The 23,369-nt window shown below is 35.2% G+C and overlaps 2 protein-coding genes across 10 annotated transcripts; both read left to right on the top strand.

Annotated features, from left to right (window-relative positions):
* On the top strand, positions 1-10,781 carry LOC125054009 (chromodomain-helicase-DNA-binding protein 1). Of its 9 annotated transcripts, none has more exons than XM_047655718.1 (24): positions 1-413; positions 1,377-1,462; positions 1,537-1,887; positions 2,354-2,530; positions 2,617-2,804; positions 2,959-3,288; positions 3,363-3,613; positions 3,706-3,819; positions 3,895-4,059; positions 4,273-4,553; positions 4,638-4,995; positions 5,076-5,450; positions 5,522-5,773; positions 5,851-6,018; positions 6,096-6,210; positions 6,676-6,869; positions 7,104-7,275; positions 7,490-7,652; positions 7,735-8,095; positions 8,244-8,462; positions 8,646-8,951; positions 9,026-9,237; positions 9,417-9,788; positions 9,882-10,781. In XM_047655718.1, the coding sequence occupies exons 1-24, from the start codon at positions 405-407 to the stop codon at positions 10,090-10,092; spliced, it is 5,430 nt and encodes a 1,809-aa protein (XP_047511674.1). In that variant the 5' UTR covers positions 1-404; the 3' UTR covers positions 10,093-10,781. The 9 variants fall into 9 exon arrangements, with proteins under 9 accessions (XP_047511674.1, XP_047511650.1, XP_047511667.1 ...); XM_047655694.1 differs by having other exon boundaries at positions 1,374-1,462; XM_047655711.1 differs by having other exon boundaries at positions 1,374-1,462; positions 1,531-1,887; positions 6,682-6,869; positions 9,885-10,781.
* A 450-nt stretch (positions 10,782-11,231) lies between these two features.
* Positions 11,232-22,454, top strand: LOC125054061 (agrin-like). The gene is made up of 16 exons (XM_047655739.1): positions 11,232-11,642; positions 11,716-11,898; positions 12,077-12,313; positions 12,906-13,121; positions 13,588-13,800; positions 14,523-14,735; positions 15,336-15,436; positions 15,850-15,964; positions 16,170-16,409; positions 16,957-17,258; positions 17,814-17,955; positions 18,305-18,565; positions 19,246-19,392; positions 19,939-20,196; positions 20,410-20,968; positions 21,603-22,454. The coding sequence occupies exons 2-16, from the start codon at positions 11,829-11,831 to the stop codon at positions 21,757-21,759; spliced, it is 3,231 nt and encodes a 1,076-aa protein (XP_047511695.1). The 5' UTR covers positions 11,232-11,642; positions 11,716-11,828; the 3' UTR covers positions 21,760-22,454.
* The last annotated feature ends 915 nt before the right edge of the window (positions 22,455-23,369 follow it).

Below are 23,369 nucleotides of genomic sequence, written 5' to 3'. Positions count from 1 at the left end.
TGTGAAATGGCAATATGGCTGTAGCTTTCGAGTGTCGGTGGTAGTGCGCGGTATTGATTCCAATTTTGTAGAGAACAGTGTAATTCTGACGACTTGTACAGTTTCATTTTTGATTTTTTCGCGATAACTATCATTATTTACTCTTGTTTTACCAATTTTTAAAAGCAAATTTACTGAATTTTCACTTCCGTCGTCACCATTATTCTAGCCACGACAAAATGGCGTCGCTTGACAAGTTTTTCACTAAAAATTTTATTTTCACATTTCTTGTTAATGAGTAAAATTATATAAAACAAAATATTTTTTCTTGTTTATTATGATTTCAATTAATTGATTAAAGCATTTTACTTGATTTTACCTCACGCATATATATGTTACGACGTATTCCTTGAAATTTCTGCAAAATGCTCTTGGTAAGTGTTTTTAAGCATTATTTGTTATTGTTGTGGTGATTTTTTCGTTAATTTTATTGTTTTTGAGGTTTTAATTATTAAGGAATGTTCTGGAAACTATGGGTGTGGCACTAAAATTAAAGAAGATTTTGAGACGTAGAAGCGAAAATATCGTTTTCTACCGTTGTTTACATTACATTTTTAAGTTTTTATGTATTAAAATGTAATTGTTCCACGCTAGGAAAGGTTTCCTTCAATGCTTTGTTACGTAATCTTTCATAGGAGCTACATTAAATTTGATTTCTTTATGGACCCATTTTAGCAATTTCACTTTGAAATTTAGTCTTGATTTGAAGTGTAAAGGTATGCAGACGAGCCTTAGATTATAGGGCATGTATGTAATAAATAATTTTTGGATTGGGCTTCTTAGAATGAAAAATATTTAATATTTATATTTAGATATTTGGTAAGGGAAAATTTAAACTATTTATTCATATTTTTTTTGTTTATTTTGTGTTCGATGTACAAGATAGGTTTGATTCGGTTGAATTTTAAATATTCTGTGTTTTAGTTCATATACAATGGCATTAAATGTATTGTGAAATTTAACATGACAAAGTGAAGTAATTGTTAGCAGTTTTTTAATAATTTCATCGTTTCTTGAATATTAAGAGAGTACCACAGTATACTATTAGAATGACAGTCACATGTATATTATTAGAAAAAGCGATTTTTTGCTTTTGGGAATAAAATCTTCAGTTTTACTACATTGTTTAAATATATGTGAAAAATTAAGTTTAAATTTTTTCTATAAAAGTTTTAGATTTTTGTCATATAATATTTATTTATTTTTTAATAACTTAATGTTATGGTACCATTAAAACAATTGTTTAGTCAATAGCATAAGAAATGTCAAATGATTAATTAATAGCTCTAAATGCATATAATATGCTCAAATTTTACAAAGTATATTTGTTTTAGAAGGGCTTTATGAATGAATCTGAGAGTGAGTCTACAAGTGAAAAGGGTGAGAAGACAGACTCCAGTGGATCTGGATCCGGAAGTGAAAGGTAATTTAATATCATTATTAAATTCTTTAATTGGTAAAGAATTTTCCTTTTCTAATGGTGTTTGTTAGTGACAGTGGCTCCAGTTCATCTGGTTCAGCTTCGGGTGCTAACTCTGGATCAGAAAAATCTTCAAATGCAGGGCAATTTCACTTCAGCGAGGATGGCAAGTCATCACTAAAAGATAGTCATGCCAATTCATCTAAATCTGATCACCACACTGATAAGGATTCATCTGATGATAGCATTAGACAAAAATCCCGAAATAATCATGATAAAATAAAGTCAGATCTTTGGGAGGATAACCCTGACATTTATGGTGTAAGAAGATCTGCAAGGTCTCGTAAAGAACCAGATAGGTTAAAGTTGGCAGATAGTGATTCTAGTGACAAAGGAAGAAGTAATGGTAGAAGAAATAGAAAGAAGAGGTAATTCTTTTTTAATTAATACTTTCTGATGAATATTTTATATACATTGTAGACTGTTTTTTAAAAAATAGTAATTCAAAAAGTTCTCATGAATTTTAGTTTTTTAAGGTTTTTGTTTCTACATACAATAAAAATAATCAGATTTATAGCTTAAGGAGTCCAACCACCAATTTCAAGCTTGAAATGTTAAGCTTGAAATATTGTGGAGTTGTAGAAGTAGATAGGTTAGGGCCTCAGATACTAGTAAAATCCTTTGCCTTTTTTGGATTTCTGTTTTCTGAACCATTGTAATTAAAAATGATGCTCTATATCTTATCTTAACATAACTTTACCACAATTATAATGACGTACGTCTTCGTTATCATTCTGTTTACGTTCCGGCTTGAAGGACCATTTCAAGATTTTATAAGGATAGTTGGTTTTCTTAGCTATCCAAGTTAAATATAACCAGATTGTTTGATTTTAGTGATTCCTGGAATTCTGATTCCTCAGATAGTGATAGTGATATTAAAGGGTCACCACCCCCACCTTCCAAAAGACCAGGCCAAAGAGGAGTACCATTAAGAAAAAAGAAACCAACAAGAAGAAGATTTACTAGTGATGATGAAGATGAAAGTAGTGAACTTTCAGATGACACAAAAAGGTAAAGGCAATAGTGATTTTATTGGTTGTTACACCTTATATTTATATATATCTACTATATATATAAACTTAACATTATTGGTCTAGTCGAACTGCCACACGTCGCACGGGAGCTGCTGCTGTTAGTTATAAAGAAGCCAGCGATGAACAAACAGATTCCTCGGATTTGCTGGAAGTGGATAATGTTGAGGGCGAGATGGAAGCTGAACCTGAACCTGAAGAACACAGTGAAACAATAGAAAAAATACTTGGTATTCGACGCGGCAAAATAGGAGGTATGTAATTTATTAGGGACGTAAATTTTTCAAATATTATATGGATATAACTTATAGCCTATTATGGTATAATATATAGACATTATCTTCTTTTTTTAATAACATTTGCAGTCAAGTATAAAATTTTAGCTAATTGCTTCTTATCATTGTGCAGTCACGGGAAATGTGACTACAGTTTACTATATAGAAGAAAATGGTGATCCAAACAAGGATTGCAATCCAGACGATGAAGAGACTACAGAACCACAGTACCTCATTAAGTGGAAGGGATGGTCCCACATTCATAATACATGGGAATCTGAGAAGTCGATTATGGAACAAAAGGTTAAAGGGTTGAAAAAATTGGAAAACTATAAGAAAAAGGAATCAGAGTTAGCATGGTGGAGAAAACAAGCTGGGCCAGAAGATATTGATTATTTTGAATGTCAATCAGAACTGCAACAAGAATTAGTCAAGTCTTATAACTTTGTGGAGAGGATATTTGGTAAGTGTAATACATAAAGTATTTCAATTTAGATCCTCATAAAACAGTGCATTTCACAATTATAATTCTTTTAGCTGAACAGACTCGGGAGCTTGAGGGAGGTGGAACAGCACATGAATATTTTTGTAAATGGGAATCACTTCCATATGCTGATGCAACATGGGAAGATTCTGCACTTATAGAAAAGAAATGGCCTGAACAAGTTCAGCATTTTAAGGCTAGGGAAGCAGCAACAACAACCCCATCTAGACATTGCCCTGTTTTGAGACGAAGGCCAAAATTCCATCAAGTTAAAGAACAGCCAGAATACATGGGTAAAGACCAGGTACTAATTGTATTAAACTAAGTGATTAATAAATTAAATAAATAATAGTGTTTACAAATATTGTATTCTAACTTTATAAATTTTGTTTTCAGACATATATATTAAGAGATTATCAAATGGATGGGTTAAACTGGTTAATACATTCCTGGTGTAAAGACAATTCTGTTATTCTTGCCGATGAAATGGGTTTAGGTAAAACTATTCAGGTAAATTGATTTTACATTTATTTTTCTTATTCTAATTTTATTGTACTGATTAATAAAAGTTTTTACTATTTTTAGACAATATGTTTTCTGTATTACTTGTTCAAAACACAACAATTATATGGACCATTCCTTTGTGTAGTACCATTAAGTACAATGACTGCATGGCAAAGAGAGTTCACGCAGTGGGCGCCTGATGTTAATGTTGTTACCTATATTGGAGATGTCTCTAGTAGAGATATTGTAAGTATATATATTTGTTAATGATGTTACATTTTCCATAAAAAGCAGAATATGTAAATTAAAAAAATAAAAATTACTTTATTTGACTCAAAAAACATTACATTTGTACTTACATTAAATAGAACATACAAGATTGTAAATATACACTATGCTACGAATCGTTGAGGTACAATATTCATTGTGGATATATTTATAATATTTGTGTTTTTTCAGATCAGACAATTTGAATGGAGTTTTGCTAGTTCAAAGAGGCTAAAATTCAATGCAATCTTGACAACATATGAAATTTTACTAAAAGATAGACAATTTTTAAAAACTTTCAGTTGGGCTTGCCTGCTTGTAGATGAAGCTCATAGGCTAAAAAATGATGATTCACTTTTGTACAAGGCACTTAAAGAATTTGACACAAATCAAAGGTTACTAGTCACAGGAACACCTTTACAGAATTCACTTAAGGAATTATGGGCTCTACTACATTTTATTATGCCTTACAGGTAAGATCTACTTTTTAAAAAACACATCTTTTTATTATTTTATCATTATCAGTGTTATAAGTTATTGTAACATATTTTTTACAGATTTGAATCTTGGGAGGAATTTGAAAAAGATCATGAAGATGCAGCGACGAAAGGCTATGAGAAACTCCACAAACAACTAGAGCCATTTATATTAAGACGACAAAAGAAAGACGTGGAAAAGTCCCTACCCGCTAAAGTAGAACAAATATTACGAGTAGAAATGACGTCAATACAAAAACAATATTACAAGTGGATTCTTACAAAAAACTACAGTGAATTACGGAAAGGCGTAAAGGGTTCAACAAACACATTTATCAATATTGTAATAGAGCTGAAAAAGTGTTGCAATCACGCTCTTTTGACGAAACCGGAAGATTTTGAAACACGGGCGTCACTTGCGACAACTGATGCAGTCGAGGTATGATTTTAAACAAATATAATGGACCATGAATGTCATGAAAAAAAACATATATATTCTTTTTATATTTATATTTGCAGAAACTATTAAGAGGATCTGGAAAATTATTATTGCTAGATAAATTGCTATGTAGACTTAAAGAAACGGGTCATAGGGTATTAATTTTTTCACAAATGGTTAGAATGTTGGATATACTAGCAGAATATTTGCAAAGGAGACATTTTCCTTTTCAAAGACTGGATGGCAGTATAAAAGGAGAGTTAAGAAAGCAAGCTCTTGACCATTTTAATGCTGAAGGATCTCAGGACTTTTGTTTCTTGCTTTCGACTCGAGCAGGAGGCTTGGGAATTAATTTAGCAACAGCTGATACTGTGATAATATTTGATTCAGACTGGAATCCTCAGAATGACTTACAGGCTCAAGCGAGAGCTCATCGAATAGGTCAAAAGAATCAGGTAAATTTTATTGAGAAACTAAAAAAATTATAGATAGTTTTTTCAATTTAATTTTTGAACGATATTTGTAGGTCAACATTTATCGGTTAGTAACTGCCAGGTCCGTGGAAGAAGACATCGTAGAGAGGGCTAAACGAAAAATGGTACTAGATCATCTCGTGATCCAGCGAATGGACACTACTGGTCGAACTGTCCTTAATAAACGCGATGCGTCCGGTACAAGTGCTAATAACCCGTTCAATAAGGAAGACCTCAATGCTATATTGAAGTTTGGAGCCGAAGAACTGTTTAAAGATGATGATGAAAATGATGAAGATCCAGTCGTGTGTATATTTTTTACGAATGTTTTCTTTTTTAGTATCAAGTACCCCCAAATATTTTAGTTTTGTTATTATTGCAGTGTGATATTGATGAAATCTTACAACGAGCTGAAACACGGGATGAAGGGCCTGCTATGGTGGGAGATGAATTGCTTTCTGCTTTTAAAGTAGCCAGTTTTGCATTTGATGAAGAAAAGGCTGTCATGGGCGTGAAAAAAGACGGAGGAGACGAAGAAGGCAAAGATTGGGTACGGACGCTATTTTATCTAACGTTATAATTTCATGGATTGTGTTTACAGTAGTGTATAATATTATTTTACTTTAGGATGATATCATACCAGAAAATGTCCGAAAGACGCTAGCGGAGCAAGCGAAAACCAAGAAAATGGAGGATCTATATCTACCGCCTCGTAGGAAAACGCAACAAAACAATTTGAACAGTAAGCTATTAAAAGTTAAATAATTAAGACATTTTTCTTGTACAAATAACAATCGCACTACTTACTTCGTACTTTTAGCAGTTTCGTCTTATTTTTTTACAGTATTGTAGAAACTACCTGCATTGAGTACATGACTATAGATTGCATTGTATATAAAATGGTTTTTAGAATACAAGCTACGTATAATAATTATGTGTATGGTGTTCTTTATTACAAGGTCATGTTCAAATTGTATTGACGTCAAATCCGACGTCCGCCATTTTGTTGATCGCGGGGAATCAAAATGGCGAAATTTTATTTGGCTTGGGCCATTCAATGAATTCAACTTAGCCGACTATTTTAACGTTCCTTTTCTGTTTGTATTACTTCATGTAGTATATTATCTTAACATGGAAAATTTCCGAAATATTTTTTAAAGTTCAAGATATCCGTACTTTAAATTTTTTTACCTTAGTTCTATTTCTGGCTCAGAAGGTGATCGCAGGAGACGTGGCCGGGGTGGGGAAGCTGACGGTGCCGATGGGGCAGACGGAGACGCTGACGCTGATGATTCGGATGTTTCTGACGCTGATGTCAGCGCTGATGATGACCGCCCTAGGAAACGTGGTCGGCCACCGGCCAGCCACAGGGAGAAGATCAAGGGATTTACAGATCAGGAGGTGAGTTCATCAATGTCTTTAAATGAATAATCATTGTTATGTTTTAGAACTAGACTTTAGACCCAGATCTACTAGGCGCTGTTACAAAAGGTACGGTCAATGTAGGCTATTGAGGGTAATTTGTGTACCTGCATCTAAATATCAAACGATTAAACATCTCCAAGCTCTTCGTGTGTATATAACGCCTGGTGTCCAATGAGGTTACATTAAACAATTTTGATATTTTCTTTCCAGATAAGACGATTTGTGAAGAGTTACAAAAAGTTTTCAGCGCCATTGAAACATTTAGATAGCATTGCTTGCGATGCAGAATTACAGGAAAAACCTTTAGCGGAATTAAAGAAGTTAGGAGAAATTCTTCAAGAGAGGTGTAGATCTGTTCTCAATGACACAGCTGATACTTCGAGTAAGTTTTATAATACATAAGTTTAAATAAATCTCAATTAAAAAAACTTTAGATCATAAATGAAACCTACAGTTATTACTGAAAAGGTCATTTTTAATTTAATTTAATCTCTATAAAAATAAATAAAATAGCGCATACTTGAATTAATGAATATACGAAATAATAGGTTTTGTTGTGCTAAACTAACCTTCAACTTGACATTGTTTCTTTCTAGATGATCATAGCGATGGCCGGAAAAATGCAAGAAAATCGTTTAAATTGGGCGGCGTGTCTGTAAACGCCAAGACGATGGCGGCATGCCAAAATGAACTCGCGCCATTAGATGAATTTCTTCCCGAAACAAAAGAGGAAAGACTTAAGTGGCATTTAGATTTTAAGTAAGTTTCACAAGATTTTCAAATAAAAATTCATTCTTTATGACAATTGAATTTAAAAATGAAATAAAATGTTTTTATTCAGAACGCGACCGGCTAATTTTGATGTCGCCTGGGCCGTAGAGGATGACTCTAAACTACTTGCAGGGATTTACCAATATGGCTTGGGATCCTGGGAGGCTATAAAAATGGATTCATCCTTTGGTATTGGGGATAAAATATTAACCAATGAGGATAAGAAGCCGCAAGCAAAGCATTTACAATCGAGAGCCGATTATTTACTTAAGCTAATCAAAAAGTTGCTCGACCAGAAGAATGGTAAACAGAAGCAAAGAAAGCCGCGTATGAAGCGGGGCACTAAAGAGCCAGTCACCAAAGACATAGTTGAAGATGATGTCAGTTCTGGTGATGATCATAAAAAGAATAACAGGGCTGCAAAGGAAAAGGTAAAATAATTGATATTATAATTAAACAAATCTTATTTCTAATTTATTACATATTTATATTGATATAATACAAGTTCGAGTCTCTATCTAGTTTTATAATCATAGTTTATAAAAGCATACAATTATATTTTTTATGTAACATTTTTAGGGTAAACTCAAAATGGAAGAACTATTGACACACGATGAAAACTCGTGTGAAAGAAAGGAAAAAGATAAGAAAAGGTCAAAGAAGGAGGGTAAAGACAGGACAAAAAACGACAAGGTTAAAAAGAATAAAAAACCAGCTGGGCCTATGCATTTTACTGCAAATAATGAACCGCGGGCTTTAGAAGTATTAGGAGATTTAGATCCATCCGTTTTTGAAGAGGTAAATTAATATTCCTTCCTTTCCTTTGTGAGTCTGTTTGCCAAAACCTTATGTATCCACAAGTAGTTGGAACACAGGGACAACTCATATAAAGTACTAATTGATCCTGTAAAATATTGTGTTAGAGAAATTATTGTTTTCTTTTCTATAATATACCTATTTAATACATATTTCACATTTTAGTGTAAAGAAAAAATGAGGCCAGTTAAGAAAGCCTTAAGAGCCCTTGACAATCCAGATCAAACTTTATCAGAAACAGAACAAGTATCGAGAACAAGAGCTTGCCTCTCGCAAATCGGAAGTCAAATAGATATCTGTTTGGACGCTTATCCTGATCCTGAAAAGAAGGTTGAGTGGAGAAGTAATCTCTGGTACTTTGTCTCCAAGTTTACAAACTTTGACGCAAAGCAATTGTTTAGGTTATATAAATATGGTCTCAAAAAAAGTGATACAAAGCATAAGGATGGAAAACACAAGGAAAATGTTAAGGTATGCACTTTAATCATACACTTTATAAATATTTTTTTCAAAACCAGGTGTATTTAATTATTATTAATTTTCAGGGAAATGCCAGAAACAATATTAATTCTAACAATCACATAAAATCAAAAAAAGATGGCAGAAACGATGAAAATTCCGAGCGAAAGGAGAAACGACAGCGGCTCGAGAAATCTGATAAAAATAATGATAAAGCTGCACACGCTTCGGGGGTTAAGAGAAAATTGGAAGAGGGTGAATGTGATCCTGATCCAAATGATAGTAAAAGACATGAAAGGTAAAATAAAAAAAATCATTTTCCACAACTCCAGATATATAATATATTTTTTCATACTATCTATTTGCTTAATTGTATTAGACAGCTCCAGCTTTATTTCATTTATGTAACATGCATGATTCTATCATCCTACCTCGGCATCACTAACACTTCCTGCTCATCATCTCGCTTCGCCACAGACATAAGCACAAGCATAAGGATCGCAAGTGTAGGGATGGAAGCCTGAAGCGAGATGATTTGTCCCATAGGGAGCGGAGTCGGAGCGAGCGGGAACGGGATCGGGAGAGGGATCGAGACCGGGAGCGGGATCGCGATCGAGAGAGGGACCGGGATCGAGAACGAGATCGAGAACGGTCGAGAACGAGGCGGGATAGCGGAGGTGGCGGACCCCGAGTTCGACAACCGTATGCACATCCGCATTCGGAACATCCCACACACGGTCATCCGCCTCACTCCACTCACCCCGCCCACCCTGGCTGGACGCCTCCAGCCTATCCGGGCCCCAGGCAGTACCGGAGCGATCGGAATCCGAGAACACACGATAAGAGAAGGTATAACTACTATTGTAACTTAACTTATTTACTATTATTATTATTTACACATGTGTTTTTTTATTGGTATGTCATTCTATTTGTAATTCTTAGCAGGTTTGGGGGTTATCCTCCCATGGGAGGCGGCCCCTACAGTGGGTACTACGACGGGGCGGCGATGCCGGGCAGCATGGGATTCCCGCCCGTGAGGCCATATCCCGAAGACTGGCGGGGCTACGCCCAGCCGGAGTACCCCTACGATGACCGGGAATATGAACGTGAGGTCTATCGACGAGACTACGATAGACGCGCCCCACCTACATAGCTCACGAGTTAGCGATCTTGGACGCTTTGTAAATACGTACCTGTAAATAAAATAGCTGTTAGAGATTTCTTTCCACGGACACTGGTTTAACCGTAAAGTGTAAGTGACAAAAGTGCTGTGTTTTTATCTAAGTGATAACTAAGCAAGGAATTGGACCTGAGCCAAGGGTTACGATAATGATGACTTTGTGAGTAAGACTGTATAGTAAATTTATTTATTACCAAGTCTGTCGATTACGTGTACAGATTTAGATGTAGATGGATACCATTAATTTTATATTGTTTCAATTGTGTTGCCAATCTATAAAATTCATATTTTTTTATCTGGTGTATTTATTTGATGTTTCTGTTTTATAGATTCTTGACAAGTGATATAAATAGTTCAGAGTCAGTGTATAATATGATAGCTTGTTTCCAAATAAAATAAAATCATGTGCAACTCTGAAATATGTATAATTATTGTAACGCAGACGAGAATCACAAAATTTTGTCATTGCATTTTCGCAGTGCACTGGAAAGAGTTGTTTCATTTCTCATATACATATGCATTTCCGAGTCCAATAGGGCTCGTATGGTCCTATTTTTATACAAATATGTAAAGTCTTTCTCTGTTACATAAAATTGAATGTAATAAGTGAAAACGTCTTAATGTGGTGTAAACCATGATAATAAACTTATTAAAATTGTTAATGTAATTTATTTACTTTCCTTTCGCTTCACGGTCACTCAATATGTTCACGCCGTGTATTTACGTAATAGCATGTAGAATTCACTGCAATGTCAGTGGTTCTTTTTATGTATACTTTAATATCTTATACATAAATAAAGATAATTAAATTTTTCACGATTTTCACAAGGAGACTGTTTTTCAAAAGTAAACTTATTTGACAAAATAGATATATAGATAGTTGAATTGTCGCGATTGCCACGATCATTATTAAACAAATTATGATTATTAAAAAGTCAGCTATTTATAAATAATCTCAATTAATAAACAAAATAAAGTAGGTACAAGTGTACCTACCTATTATACTATAGTTCTGTGAATCTATCTGGCCATTGTTCTAAGTTCCATTAACAGTAGTTATAAAGTGTAGTGTATTTTTATTCTTTCCTTAGGGCAAACTCCCTAGGTCATTATGGATTGAATAATAATATTGTTTATTCGCATTTTCAAGCAGGTACACTTTTCAAATGCCTTATTATTTAAATATGAGATATCAATTTTGTCCCGTGAAATACGATACTCCATCTAATTTCACTATGCCCCCACTGATCACTATTTATCAATGATTTTCGCGCATGCCTCGTAGTGCTTTCAGCGCCAAAGCTGCAGACCAGTTTCTAGTTGTGGTAATAAGAGGCACGCGTTTCTACATATCTGATTTGATTCCTGACAATAAAAGCCTAGCAAGGTGGTGTAAAGATTTGTGTATAAAGACATCTGCGATTAATTAGATTAGTACTATTGTGTAATGGCTGAGTATTACTTTATCGATTAAAGTTCCTGCTGTACGTAGATAATCTTAATGACATACAATTTTGTAAATGGTAAGAATAAAATATAAATTATATTTATTTATGTATATTTTTTAATGAATCATTTATATCGGAGCACTTTTAGGTATATTTCTTTAGCTAACGTGTAATTACCCACAACACAGAAACTGTTTAATACTGAATAAGTTACAAAGACGAACCCTAAACGTAATCATACGTTGTAAATTCAACTAGACCATGTGGGGGAAGCAGTTCATTTTAACAATACTCATATCAACAACATTCGGATGCTATTTATTTCCTAGCGGTAAGTCTATTTGATAATATGCATTCATTAATTTTAAGTAATAACAAGAGTTAAATGTCTTTTTTGAGTCAAATACTAAAGCAAAACTTTTCTATGCCGTAAATTATACTGACTGTAAGCTGTCACAATGTTTCGTAGATAATAATATTTGTTACAGTTAATTGATGTGTTGTGGCAGACGTGCCGGATCCGTGCCGCGGTGTGACGTGCGGCCCTGGAGAGTTGTGCAGACCCACATCCGATGGACGAAGTTACATTTGCGAGTGTCCGCCCTCCTGTCCTAGCTATGGGGACCACGATGGAGCCCAACCACTTTGCGGCAGTGATGCTAGGGATTACAACGGTGAATGCGAGATGCGACGAGCTGCTTGCGAAGCAAACACTAATATAACTTTTAAATATTACGGAAAGTGTGGTGAGTTATTTTAAGCTATTGCATAGATTTTATCGCGGGCTTTGAGCGCGGTGACCGAATCAAGAAATTCCGTAACGAAAAAACCCTAACACACGATGACGTAATATAGGTGCGGCAAATACGCGTTAGAGTGGGACAGAACGCATACTACGCATTCCCATCTCTCTGACGAGATCGGTGACGTAGCGTAAGCGCGGCCGGTGCAGCCGGTACGCATTAGAGTGAGATAGACTATATAGGCGTTTTGATCTGAGTCTGGTAGAGTGGTAGATTGAAATAATATCAAAGAAAAAACTTGAACTAATATCAAAGAAATATAAATACTGCAAAAATAAAAAATTAATAAATAATTATAACTGCATAAGTTGATAAAAAATACTATGCAATAGCTTTAACGTGGCAGTCCCCGAGTGCCACACGTTTTTTATCTTAGTTAATTAGATAGTTGGGTACCTCTTCTGTTGCCTAAGGAACAACATCGTTAAAATTGCTATCTTTAGGTTGACTGATGATCGGTAATTGAGCTGGAGGGAATTAGCCACTTGTTTACTAATTACTTTTGCTAAAACATAAATTGAACAATTTTTTTTAGATCCTTGCGCAGGAGTTACCTGTCCAGATCCAGAAGTTTGTCAGTTGGACGAAAAGAGATCTCCTTCCTGTCGATGTGCAGAGCCCTGTTCTCTAGAATTTTCTCCCGTTTGTGCGTCTGACGGCAAAACATACTCTAACGAGTGTCAGATGCATAGGGAATCCTGTCGAGCCAGAAAACAGTTGAAGATCATTTTCAAAGGGCAATGCAGTACAGGTAACATTCTTAACATATAAACATACATTATTTACTTATAATACATATACTGTTTCCATATTCATTCATTTTTAGCTCGTCTTTAATTATACCTAGGTAAGAGATGTAATCATTACTGAGGCGAAACTTAGATTAAACAAATTTGTATATTAAAATTAGATATTATTACTTACACTTAGTTCTTAGTTTATTACTCCTGGATTAGACCCTCGGTAAAGCATATTTACATAGCACAAAATATGAGACAGATGCTGAAATATAAGGTAGGAGAAAGACTTCGACTTTATATTTTGCTCTACAACGACCTAGTCAAAGTACCTACTAAATGATATGTGAAACACATGGTCTCCGCACCTAATTTGGCAAAATTTGCGCTATACCTACTTATAATAGGTGAAAACCAAAACACATCTAGATCTCTTGCATTCTTTTTGCATGAAAATATACATAAAGTCTATCTTGGTAGGCGTAAACCCATGTGCAGAGGTGGAATGTCGTCACGGCGCGGAATGTCGAGTTGAAGGTAGCGGCGCAGTGTGCGCGTGTCCGACACCCTGTGAACCCGTATTACGGCCTGTGTGCGGTTCGGACGCACGCACTCACGATAGCGAGTGCGAATTGCGCCGTACTGCATGTCTTCTTGGTAGAGAGCTGAAGGTGCTGCATGCCGGAGCTTGTGGTTTGTATGCGTTTGTTTTTTCGCTGCTTGCTTGAAAGTTGCTATTTACTATTCGTGTGAAATAAGATGATGATGCAGAAATCTGAGACCCATTAAAAGTTGGAGTACCTATGGATTATTGAAGTGAAACTTCTTTATCGGGGTTGGAAAAAAATTTAGTGTAACATTTTTTCGTTACGCGTCACATTTTTCCGTTACGCGCCATCTTTTGAAGTGAAACTTCTTTATCGACGTATGGGAAAAATTTTGTAGCAGGTTACGCGCCATGTTGCTTTTTGAAGTCAAACTTCTTTATCGGCGTTGGAAAAAAATTTACACACATTTGTCACATTTTTCGGTTACGCGCCATCTTTTTCTTGTCCCTACCACGGTTGATCCGAAGAGATTCGAAGCCATTAGTAGAAAAAATATATAATAACGATAACAATGATAGTCATACTTATAATTCTATTACAATTAACGAAATTCTGTAATAATCTTAGTACTACATAGTAGTACAGTAATAAGTTACAATGAAATAATTGTAGTTGTATTCATGTCTATGATAATAAAAGCCTTTTGTTAAACTTTATCTAATTTAATTTTATTTAACCAATTTCTGTAAAGTTGCATATAGTAGATCATTTTTCGAAAAATAAGGTCATAAAGAAGTTTCACTTCTTATGTGTGTACACCTAGTACACACACACATTTTCTATTATTTGTTATTTTCTATGTATTAGGTTCAAACGGCGTTTGCGCAGATCGTAACTGCCCTCACGGCGGAGAATGTGTGTCCTCTGGCGGTCGGGGTGTTTGTAGATGTCCTCGCTGCTCCAACGAATTCGCCCCTGTTTGTGGGTCAGACGGGATTTCATATGGGAACAGATGCAAATTGCAATTGGAAGCTTGTAGACATCGACGTGACGTCCAAGTACTATATGACGGGCCCTGCAGTATGTATAGATCCATTATAATACAATATAAGAGTGCCCCTAACGTCTTCCGTATTACCTTTGTTGCTAAATAGGTACTACAGAAACCATAGAGCGTATAACATGAGGTTTTCGCTTGGATAGTTTTTTAGCCAATTTTTTGTTTTTATTGCTGCAGTCAGAGAAAAATTGTTATGGGTCGTGCGCTGTAGGTATGCTGATCACTTACGAAATGGCCTCATTTATATTTCCCACGCTTTTTTTTATATATGGGCCAGGAGGCAAACCAGCAAGCACTTTAAGTAAAGGTATAACCGCCGCCTATAGACACCTGCAACACCGGGTGCTAGCGGTACGCTCTTTTCTTGAAGGTATTTAAGTCGTATCGGTTTAGAAATACCTTTACCGGTAGCTGATAGAGTACATTAGATGTTGAAATGATTCGATATGAATGCTAAATTACTTGCTCTTTCTATAAAACAAATGCAGAAATGTGTCTATTCCATGCACTATGAGCTTATGTACCCTATAATATTGGATAGTAATATTTTATCAACGTAAGTGTTGAAGAAAGGAGTGAGGACTCTGACGATTCGAAGAGTCTACGAATTGTTATTCCAGATGGTTGCGAGAATAAGAAGTGTGATTTTTATGCTGTATGTGAGAGCGATGGAGTCTCAGAAGCCAGTTGCGTTTGTCCTAAGCACTGTGAAGAAGGGACTGTAAGTATTTATTTCAAACCACATTTACTTAACATAACAACCATAGCTTTCTTGAGATTTAACGCAATTGTCAAAGTAGAATAATTAGACAAACCCAAGGCGCTGGTTAGGAGTCCATATTAATAAAAAAAAAACACAATTTTTTCTCTAATTTTTTCAACAGTTAACTGGAAGAGATCGCTCGAAAGCGATAAGGCCGCCAGTTGCCCTCCTTTTCATTTAATTTTGTCCATTTTATTATGTTATTGCAACGAAGTATTAATAAAATATTAAAATAAATATATATTTATATGATGATTTTTATATGAAAGTTTAATTCGTTGAAAATTCTCACCATCCAGGACAGTAAAACAGTGTAATTTCGTTTTTAATATATTTTGTTGTAACTGTGTTGCTCTTAATGTTTTTTAAAGGAAACTGAGGAAGTATGTGGAAACGATAATCAAACATACAGTAGCGTGTGTTCTCTCCGTAACAAAGCTTGCCGTGAAAAGAAACGAATTTTTGTGAAGCACATGGGTTCTTGTGGTAAGTTAATTTTATTTTTAGTCTAGTTCTACAAACTGTAATTACAATTTTTTTAAGAGGCTCGCTTCAGTAGAATTTAAATTTTACCTAAATTTAGCAATTAAAGAAAAAATTGGTCATGCATCTTGTAATGAATAGTAAAATTATCTCTTCTTATACTTATTATATATTTACCTGTCTAAAATGAATAACTCTTCCCCAACAGAATCCTGCCAGAATGTCCAATGCCCCAACGGTATGTGGTGTTCCCGAGGGAAATGTGCGTGTTCCGGTCATTGTGAAAGTGGGGCTCATGAGCCAGTCTGCTCTGATACAAAACAGACATTTCCTAACGAATGTTTCCTACTACAAGCCGCTTGCGAAGCCAAAATGAGGGGAGAATCGGCTATACGGGTTGCATATTATGGGGAGTGCTCGGAAGCATTGGATGATAATGGCAATTCTGGTATGTTGATTGTGTGACCATAAAAACTGATTCGAAACCTGCGAATATGCCAGTATAAAATGTTCCAGTATTTGGATGGTTATTTTTTTTGTTTTTGCTAATTTAAATTAATGGGAGACCAACTAGCGAATACAGTTTCTATTGAATATTCCTGGTCAAACTCCTCTGTACTTGCTCATACAGTGAAGCATATATATGTACACTAGTGGACCCCACAGACGTTGTCCTGCATGATATTTCAAGCTATTAGGATATTAAAGTATGAAAGTACCGACTGCAGCGCCACCTGCCGGGCTGATTTGTGAACCATGAACCATTCCCAGATCCCCTTGAACACACACAAAAAAATTCATCAAAATCGGTTCAGTCGTTTGAGAGAAGTTCAGTGACATACACACTCACAGAAGAATTATATATCTAAAGATATGCATAGATACACCTTTAGGACTGGTTCCATAATATCTAAATCTAAATAACCTTTTGAATTGAACACCTATTTGCCTAAACATTACCAATAAAACATAAAAATCATAAACTATATTTGCAGGCAACAAAACAAAACTAAGGGACAGCAATGATATAGTTCACGGAACGGACACAATGAAAGTGGCTTCTGGAGCCGTATGCGCAAGAGTGCAATGCGCATATGAAGCTACATGCGCAGTAGATGGAAATGGGCAACCGCGTTGTGCATGCCTGTTTGATTGCGCAGCCGCAAGCGCAATATCCGCTCCGGTTTGCGCATCCGACTTGCGACTGTATCCCAATTTGTGTCATATGAAGCTTGAAGCATGTCGCCGACAGGAGGATTTACGATTAAGACCCTTAGCGCTTTGTCGAGGATTAGAGGTGTGTAATTAACTATGCTTTAGGAGCATTTTGTATAGCATACATAGGTACATTCCTTTATCAAGTAACCTCATCATTTTATGTAAAGTTATTGTAAGCATCTGATATTCATCCCATTTCAAAGTATTTTTACATTATAAAGTATTGAGTCTTTAACAACCAAGGTAAAATCACCATAAAGTACATTATATGTCATGTCTGCATATTAAAATAAATCATTACTTATTATGTAAATACATAACGTACAAACAAAAACTAAAAGTTTCCAATGAGAATGTAATAACTATGTACATTACCACTACCACCGTCGCGAGGTGTTTAAGGGTCGCACATAACCTGCTTTTCGAAATAGTTTTAAATGCCTCCTGTTAGGAATCCTGTTAGTCTCCATCTTGATGTCCTAAAAGCGAGTGTACTCCTCCCTAAAAGGCCGGCAACACACCCAATAAAAATGGGTGTCTATGAGCTGCGAAGAATGCCCTTTTTGGTCGTCCCGCAAGCTCGATTGCCCCCCTATTATATAAAAAAAATGAAATTGTAAAATTATTTCAATAGTTCCGACCTTGCGGTGATGACGAGCCGCTGACTGATGCTGAAGGGCGAATAATGGACTGTGGGGGTGGACCACATCGTAAAGACTGTCCTGCGGGCAGTTACTGCCATCACACGGCAAAAGCGGCTAGGTGTTGTAAAAAAGGTATATTATATATGAAATCTTGCATAATCTTTATCGAGTGTATGTATTCAACAAAAAATTTCATCTATATTTTAGAAAATGTATCTGGTTTTATTTAAACTTTATAATTATTTAGGTGGAATTATAAAACTATTCTGTGTGTGTAATGAAAAAAATATACTGCTTTGGAGCGTGTGTCAAATACGTTTTCCCCACCGGCATGCCCTGAACCAAAAAATCGGCGGCATGTGTCAGACACGGAAGGCTGATCACCTGTTAACGAAAAAACTTATCACGAAACTGACACAGAAATCTGAGATCCCAATCCTATTAGGTTGTAACGCCACTGGTTTTTTAACCTTTTCCATAGACAAAGGTGTAATAGAGAAGAAAGACTGTCAAGAATCATGGTATGGATGCTGTTCAGACGGTATCACACCAGCGAAGGGTCCAAGTGGAATAGGATGTCCATCTCAATGCGGGTGTCATCGCCTTGGGTCAGAGAATGAGCAATGTGATGGTGAGGGCCAGTGTAAGTGTCGACCTGGCGTTGGAGGGCAGAAATGCGATAGATGCGAGCCGGGCTATTGGGGCCTGCCTCGTATTGGGACTGGTCATACTGGCTGTATACGTGAGTATTTATTTTTGTATGTTTAAAATTGTCTTCAATGTAAGCTATAAAAATTTCATTTAAGTCAGTTTTGTAACCAAAACAGAAAATGTTTCTGTGAGTTTACTATAAACTCCTCGAGGTGGCGTTGAACGCAAAAACTTATTTGCTTTAAATGTTACGTCGTTTTAGTTCAACATCTATATAAATAAAAATGAATCGCAAAATATGTTGCTAAGCGCACTAACTCAAAGCAGGTCCAATTTGATTTTTTTTAATTTTTATTTTTTGAACTCTGAGAAAGGTTTTTATGGAGAGAAAAATTGGAAATATTTAAAAAAGTTAAGATATTTGGTTATATGCTTTTGTTTTTATTCCGGAAAGCGAACAGTCTTTATTGGGTAGCATAGCAAAATGCTCCATATGTTGCTATGTAGATACTAAAGTTAGGCTTTTTAAAAAAACATATAAAGTCGAAACGAAGTTTACGGGTAAGCTAATTTAACGTATAAAATTTTTGAGAATGAATGAAGTGACACGTAAGAATTATATTAGTTTCATCTACCGCCCGTTACGCACACTATAATATTGTTTTTTTTGTTTCTTACACGTGAACCGTAAATCTTTACTGGTCGTTTCTCTTTAGAATATTGTATTTAAGCCATCCAAACAACTCGGTATTTTTCAATGACTATTTTTAGCTTGTGGATGTTCAGCATTTGGGTCGGTGAGAGAAGATTGCGAACAAATGACAGGCCGATGCGTGTGTAAGCCTGGAATCCAAGGGCAAAAATGCACCGTGTGTTCTAACCACGAACATACTCTTGGACCGAGGGGATGCTTTGATCGTAAGTATTGTTTGAATAGTCGATGGTGCAAATTATATTATTTAAAAAAAAAATACGTATTACTTTGAGACAATATTGTAACTAATATCAATTCTTTATAATTGTTTAAATAATTAATAAACTATATTCGGTAAACCTATTTATAATGATTTAGGAAAGCGATTGTGCCGGGAACTCCAAGATAGTATAATCAATTTTCGTATTTGATTTATGAAATGCTCGAAATGCTAGAGCTCAAATATAAAGCATTAAATCGTGTCTGTATTTAATATTAGATTAATACGATAAAGGTATCGCTAATAGTTTTTAGCTAATATCATTTAAAATATGGCATTCCTAAAACGTTATATAACTTTACGAAATGTACCTATTTTGTAGTTTAATTTAACGAAAAAAAATTTAAATCTTATGTGAAATGGTATTAATGTTATAGCCGAGACTCTATACAACTCCTTACCGATAATTGTTTCTGAAAACCATTATAAGAAATAATAATAATAATAATACGTATAATATAAAAACCAATCCGTAACATTTGTTTAACAGCGGAATCAACTCAGCTACCTGCCACTAGCTGCGAGCACATGACGTGTTATTTTGGTGCTTATTGCGTAGTCCGGAGCGGCCTGGCGACTTGCGAATGTCCAAGCATGGAGTGTAAAAAAGACCAGCCTGCTGTATGTGGAAGCGACGGACGCACTTACCTCTCAACTTGTCATTTAAGGGCCCACGCTTGCAGGACCCAGTCGGATACAGTGGTCCAAGCATTCGGTCCTTGTGCTGATACACCCAGCGTACGGCGAGGTAGTCGTTCCATAGTAAACAGTAGCCGCTCGAGCCCTGTCCAGAAGAAATACGCGGATGCTTCAGTAGATACCAGCGATAGTGGCAAACCTGACAGTCCAGAACCCCAAACCTGCGTCGATCTGCTCCCACCACTCGAGTATCGCTAGAATTTGTGGCTAATTGTAGAATTTTTGACTTATTAGAAATATGTTTTTTTTATTATATTCGCAGAAAATTTACGCACAATTCACACTGTGCAGATAAAAAATGATATAACAAGCACTTGTACTAAAAAGGCTAAGAATTATTTCGAGTACGAGGACGAGCAATTCGGTACGAACGACGTGGAGGATGTGTACCCTGTAATATACGACGAGTATTTCTACGAACACGAAAACAGTTTGTATTCGGCCCCATTGTTCGATGGGCGTGCTGGAATGACAGCAGCGATGTTATTACCGGCTAAACGATTCGATATATGGGCTGAAGTGTCTGCCGTCTGCAGCAAAGGCACTTTAATGAGCGCCTCAGGCGTGAGGGATTATTTATGGCTGGGTATTATAGATGGCAAGGCCGAAATGCGTTTTGATGCCGGTAGCGGGCCTTTGGAACTCCGTTCGGGGAAAGTGAATATTGATAACAAGTCAAAATTATTGGCGCGGAGATACAAGAAAGATGCGATGTTGAATGTTGGGAGTATCACTGCGAGAGGAACGACTCAAGGAAGAATGAGCTCACTCGATGTGGAACCTTACATTCATATTGGGTTGCCGCCGATGAATGATACATTGTGAGTATAATGTTAATTATATATAAAAATAAATTTATAAATAAAAACAAAAACAAATGAAATTAACGCGATACTCTTAGGAACTACTGATTCGAATTTAAAAAAAGTATTTTCGAGATGGGTTATTTATATGGTCTATTTATTATTATATGGTAGGGATAATAAGGTGAAAAATAAGGGGGATTACTTCTTGAGAGCTTTCGTTTTGTGCGCTGTGTTTACGGTGCAGTTTATACAAAAATCATGTCTCTTAAAGTTGACTCACTATAACCATTTTTATCGTAATTATATTTGATCTAAAATAAGTATTGTCTACGCTTTTGTAATGTGTCGTAGTAATTTGTATAGATTAAAATAATCGTTATCCAAATTACTACGCTATTTCAAAACCATTTCGTTATTGCTGACCGCCAAAACAGTATATATACGTAGTTTAGGAAAAAATACTGGCATACAAGAGCATTAAATGATGAGGTGTCGCGTCGTATAAATTTATATTATATTTATATATAATATAGATGCATATTGGCAAGATCTATTTTAAAAATTCATATTATAGTTAGGTCCATACTATCATTTCATAACAAAACGACGAACGAAAAACGACTTACTAAAACTTGTCTAATAAAATCAGGTTATCGAAAATCGGATTCCCTGGGTTCGTAGGATGCGTTCACCGGCTACGGGTGAATGGCCGTGACGTCATCCCGCCTTCCCGGGGAATGTCTGTTACTTCTCACGGTCTACGTGCGTGCACGCCGCAGAATTTAGCTGAGGTAGTATGTCCCTGATATATCCCCAGATGATGTTATTTACATTGTCGAAGAACTTTAAAATCTTACATTAATGTTTCAAGGAAGTTCGTATTTAAAAAAAACTCGACGTATCGTTTCTAAAGTTTAGGTTTAGAACATTTTACCCTTTTTTTTGTTTTCAGACTTTGACAGTGTAATGTTGTTTTTATGTAAACTAGGTTTCATTTGTGCGAAATTGCGCTGCTAACATTTTTATGGTTAATTTTCTACTTTAAGTGGAAAATCTACAGAATGAAGTCTAACTCTTTTTTCAAAGAAATTCTTTTCTTCATTGCGAAGTGACAACCCTTAATGTTATGGTTGTCGCTATAAAGTAACTTTTAGAAAAAACATTAAAAATATATTATGAATTATATACGTAAATTGTATTCGTATTTAATGAATTTACGAGTATAAATGAGGCATTTTATTTTTTTAAAGTATTATAATTATAACAAATTTCATGTAATAAATAAGACATGTTGTTTTGACAAATCTTGTTAAATAAAAGTAGGTATTTTAAATTACTCATAGCATTCGTGAATATTGTGATAATTATAGATGTTTAGTCATTATTATAAACATATCTACAAAAGTCTTCAGAAAGAAATCTTTAAAACTATTTTCAAAAGCTTACCATGCATGGAACAATTTTGTAAAATAACATTTGGAACTATTAAAGTTTATAATTACTTGATCTTTTATTTCAATTGTACTGAACAACTAAATCCCTTTTCCTTATTTCGACGCTAGCCCATTACTTTCTTATCTGAATTTCTCCTTATTTCCTTTATAAACCCTCTTATCGCTATCTCCTTCATAAAAGCCGGGCCTTCAAAATTTAAATCTATTTTATTGTCCAGCGGACAACGCGAAGCAAATCGTAAAAACTGTAATTTACAAAAATTCTATTGTCCATACTTAAATTACGTTCATCGTAAAATATTGAACAAACAGATAAAAATGCTCTCTCAATAAATTAAAGGCGTATCTAACTAGACAGCACCTATATATATAATGGATTGCTGTTCGTTTGTCTCGCTAAAACTTGAAAACGGCTGGACCGATTTGGCTAATTTTGGTCTTGAATAATTTTTGTGGAAATAAAATTAAATTTTCCAACAAAATCTATCCTATTGTGTGTTCCTATGTCTTTTTAGAAATAAAGAAGTGTCACTTGGTTGTCATATATAGGTATATATATATATATATATAAATAGGTGCCTTCAGAAATGAGTGTTTCATAGCTATAGTTTGAGGTTGTCTTTGGTCTGTTTTAAAAATGTTGTATTACGTTTTGACACAAATATATGTGGGTGATACGATGTTCACGAGTTCATCTAGTTGTTTATATTTTTGATGAGTTTATAGTGAATGTATATTACAACATAATCAATACCAAAAATATTTTTCCGATTACAAATCCAACATAATAGGTATCAAGTTTCAAATGCATTTCGACTGGGTTCACTGTGCCTCTTAAATAAAACGTCATCTTATTGCTACCATCAATTTTTACGATCAATATGAATATTTTACGACTAGTGAAAGTTCTCATATTTGGTGAGCTCAAGTGCCACTTAACATTACCGGCAGGTACCAAATGT

The sequence above is a fragment of the Pieris napi genome, chromosome 1 (assembly GCF_905475465.1).
Source record: "Pieris napi chromosome 1, ilPieNapi1.2, whole genome shotgun sequence".
NCBI lineage: Eukaryota > Metazoa > Arthropoda > Insecta > Lepidoptera > Pieridae > Pieris > Pieris napi.
This window is presented reverse-complemented; position numbering and strand designations above follow the sequence as displayed.

Excerpts from the sequence above, each read along its gene's own strand:
- LOC125054009 (XM_047655663.1), top strand. Across the intron at positions 6,019-6,095 it reads ACGAAGAAGGCAAAGATTGG|GATGATATCATACCAGAAAA; the intron begins GTACGGACGCTA and ends ATTTTACTTTAG. Across the intron at positions 7,653-7,734 it reads AAGTGGCATTTAGATTTTAA|AACGCGACCGGCTAATTTTG; the intron begins GTAAGTTTCACA and ends GTTTTTATTCAG.
- LOC125054061 (XM_047655739.1), top strand. The coding sequence starts at position 11,829 with ATGTGGGGGAAGCAGTTCATTTTAACAATACTCATATCAACAACATTC. Across the intron at positions 14,736-15,335 it reads ACTATATGACGGGCCCTGCA|ATGGTTGCGAGAATAAGAAG; the intron begins GTATGTATAGAT and ends TTGTTATTCCAG. Across the intron at positions 19,393-19,938 it reads ACCGAGGGGATGCTTTGATC|CGGAATCAACTCAGCTACCT; the intron begins GTAAGTATTGTT and ends TTTGTTTAACAG.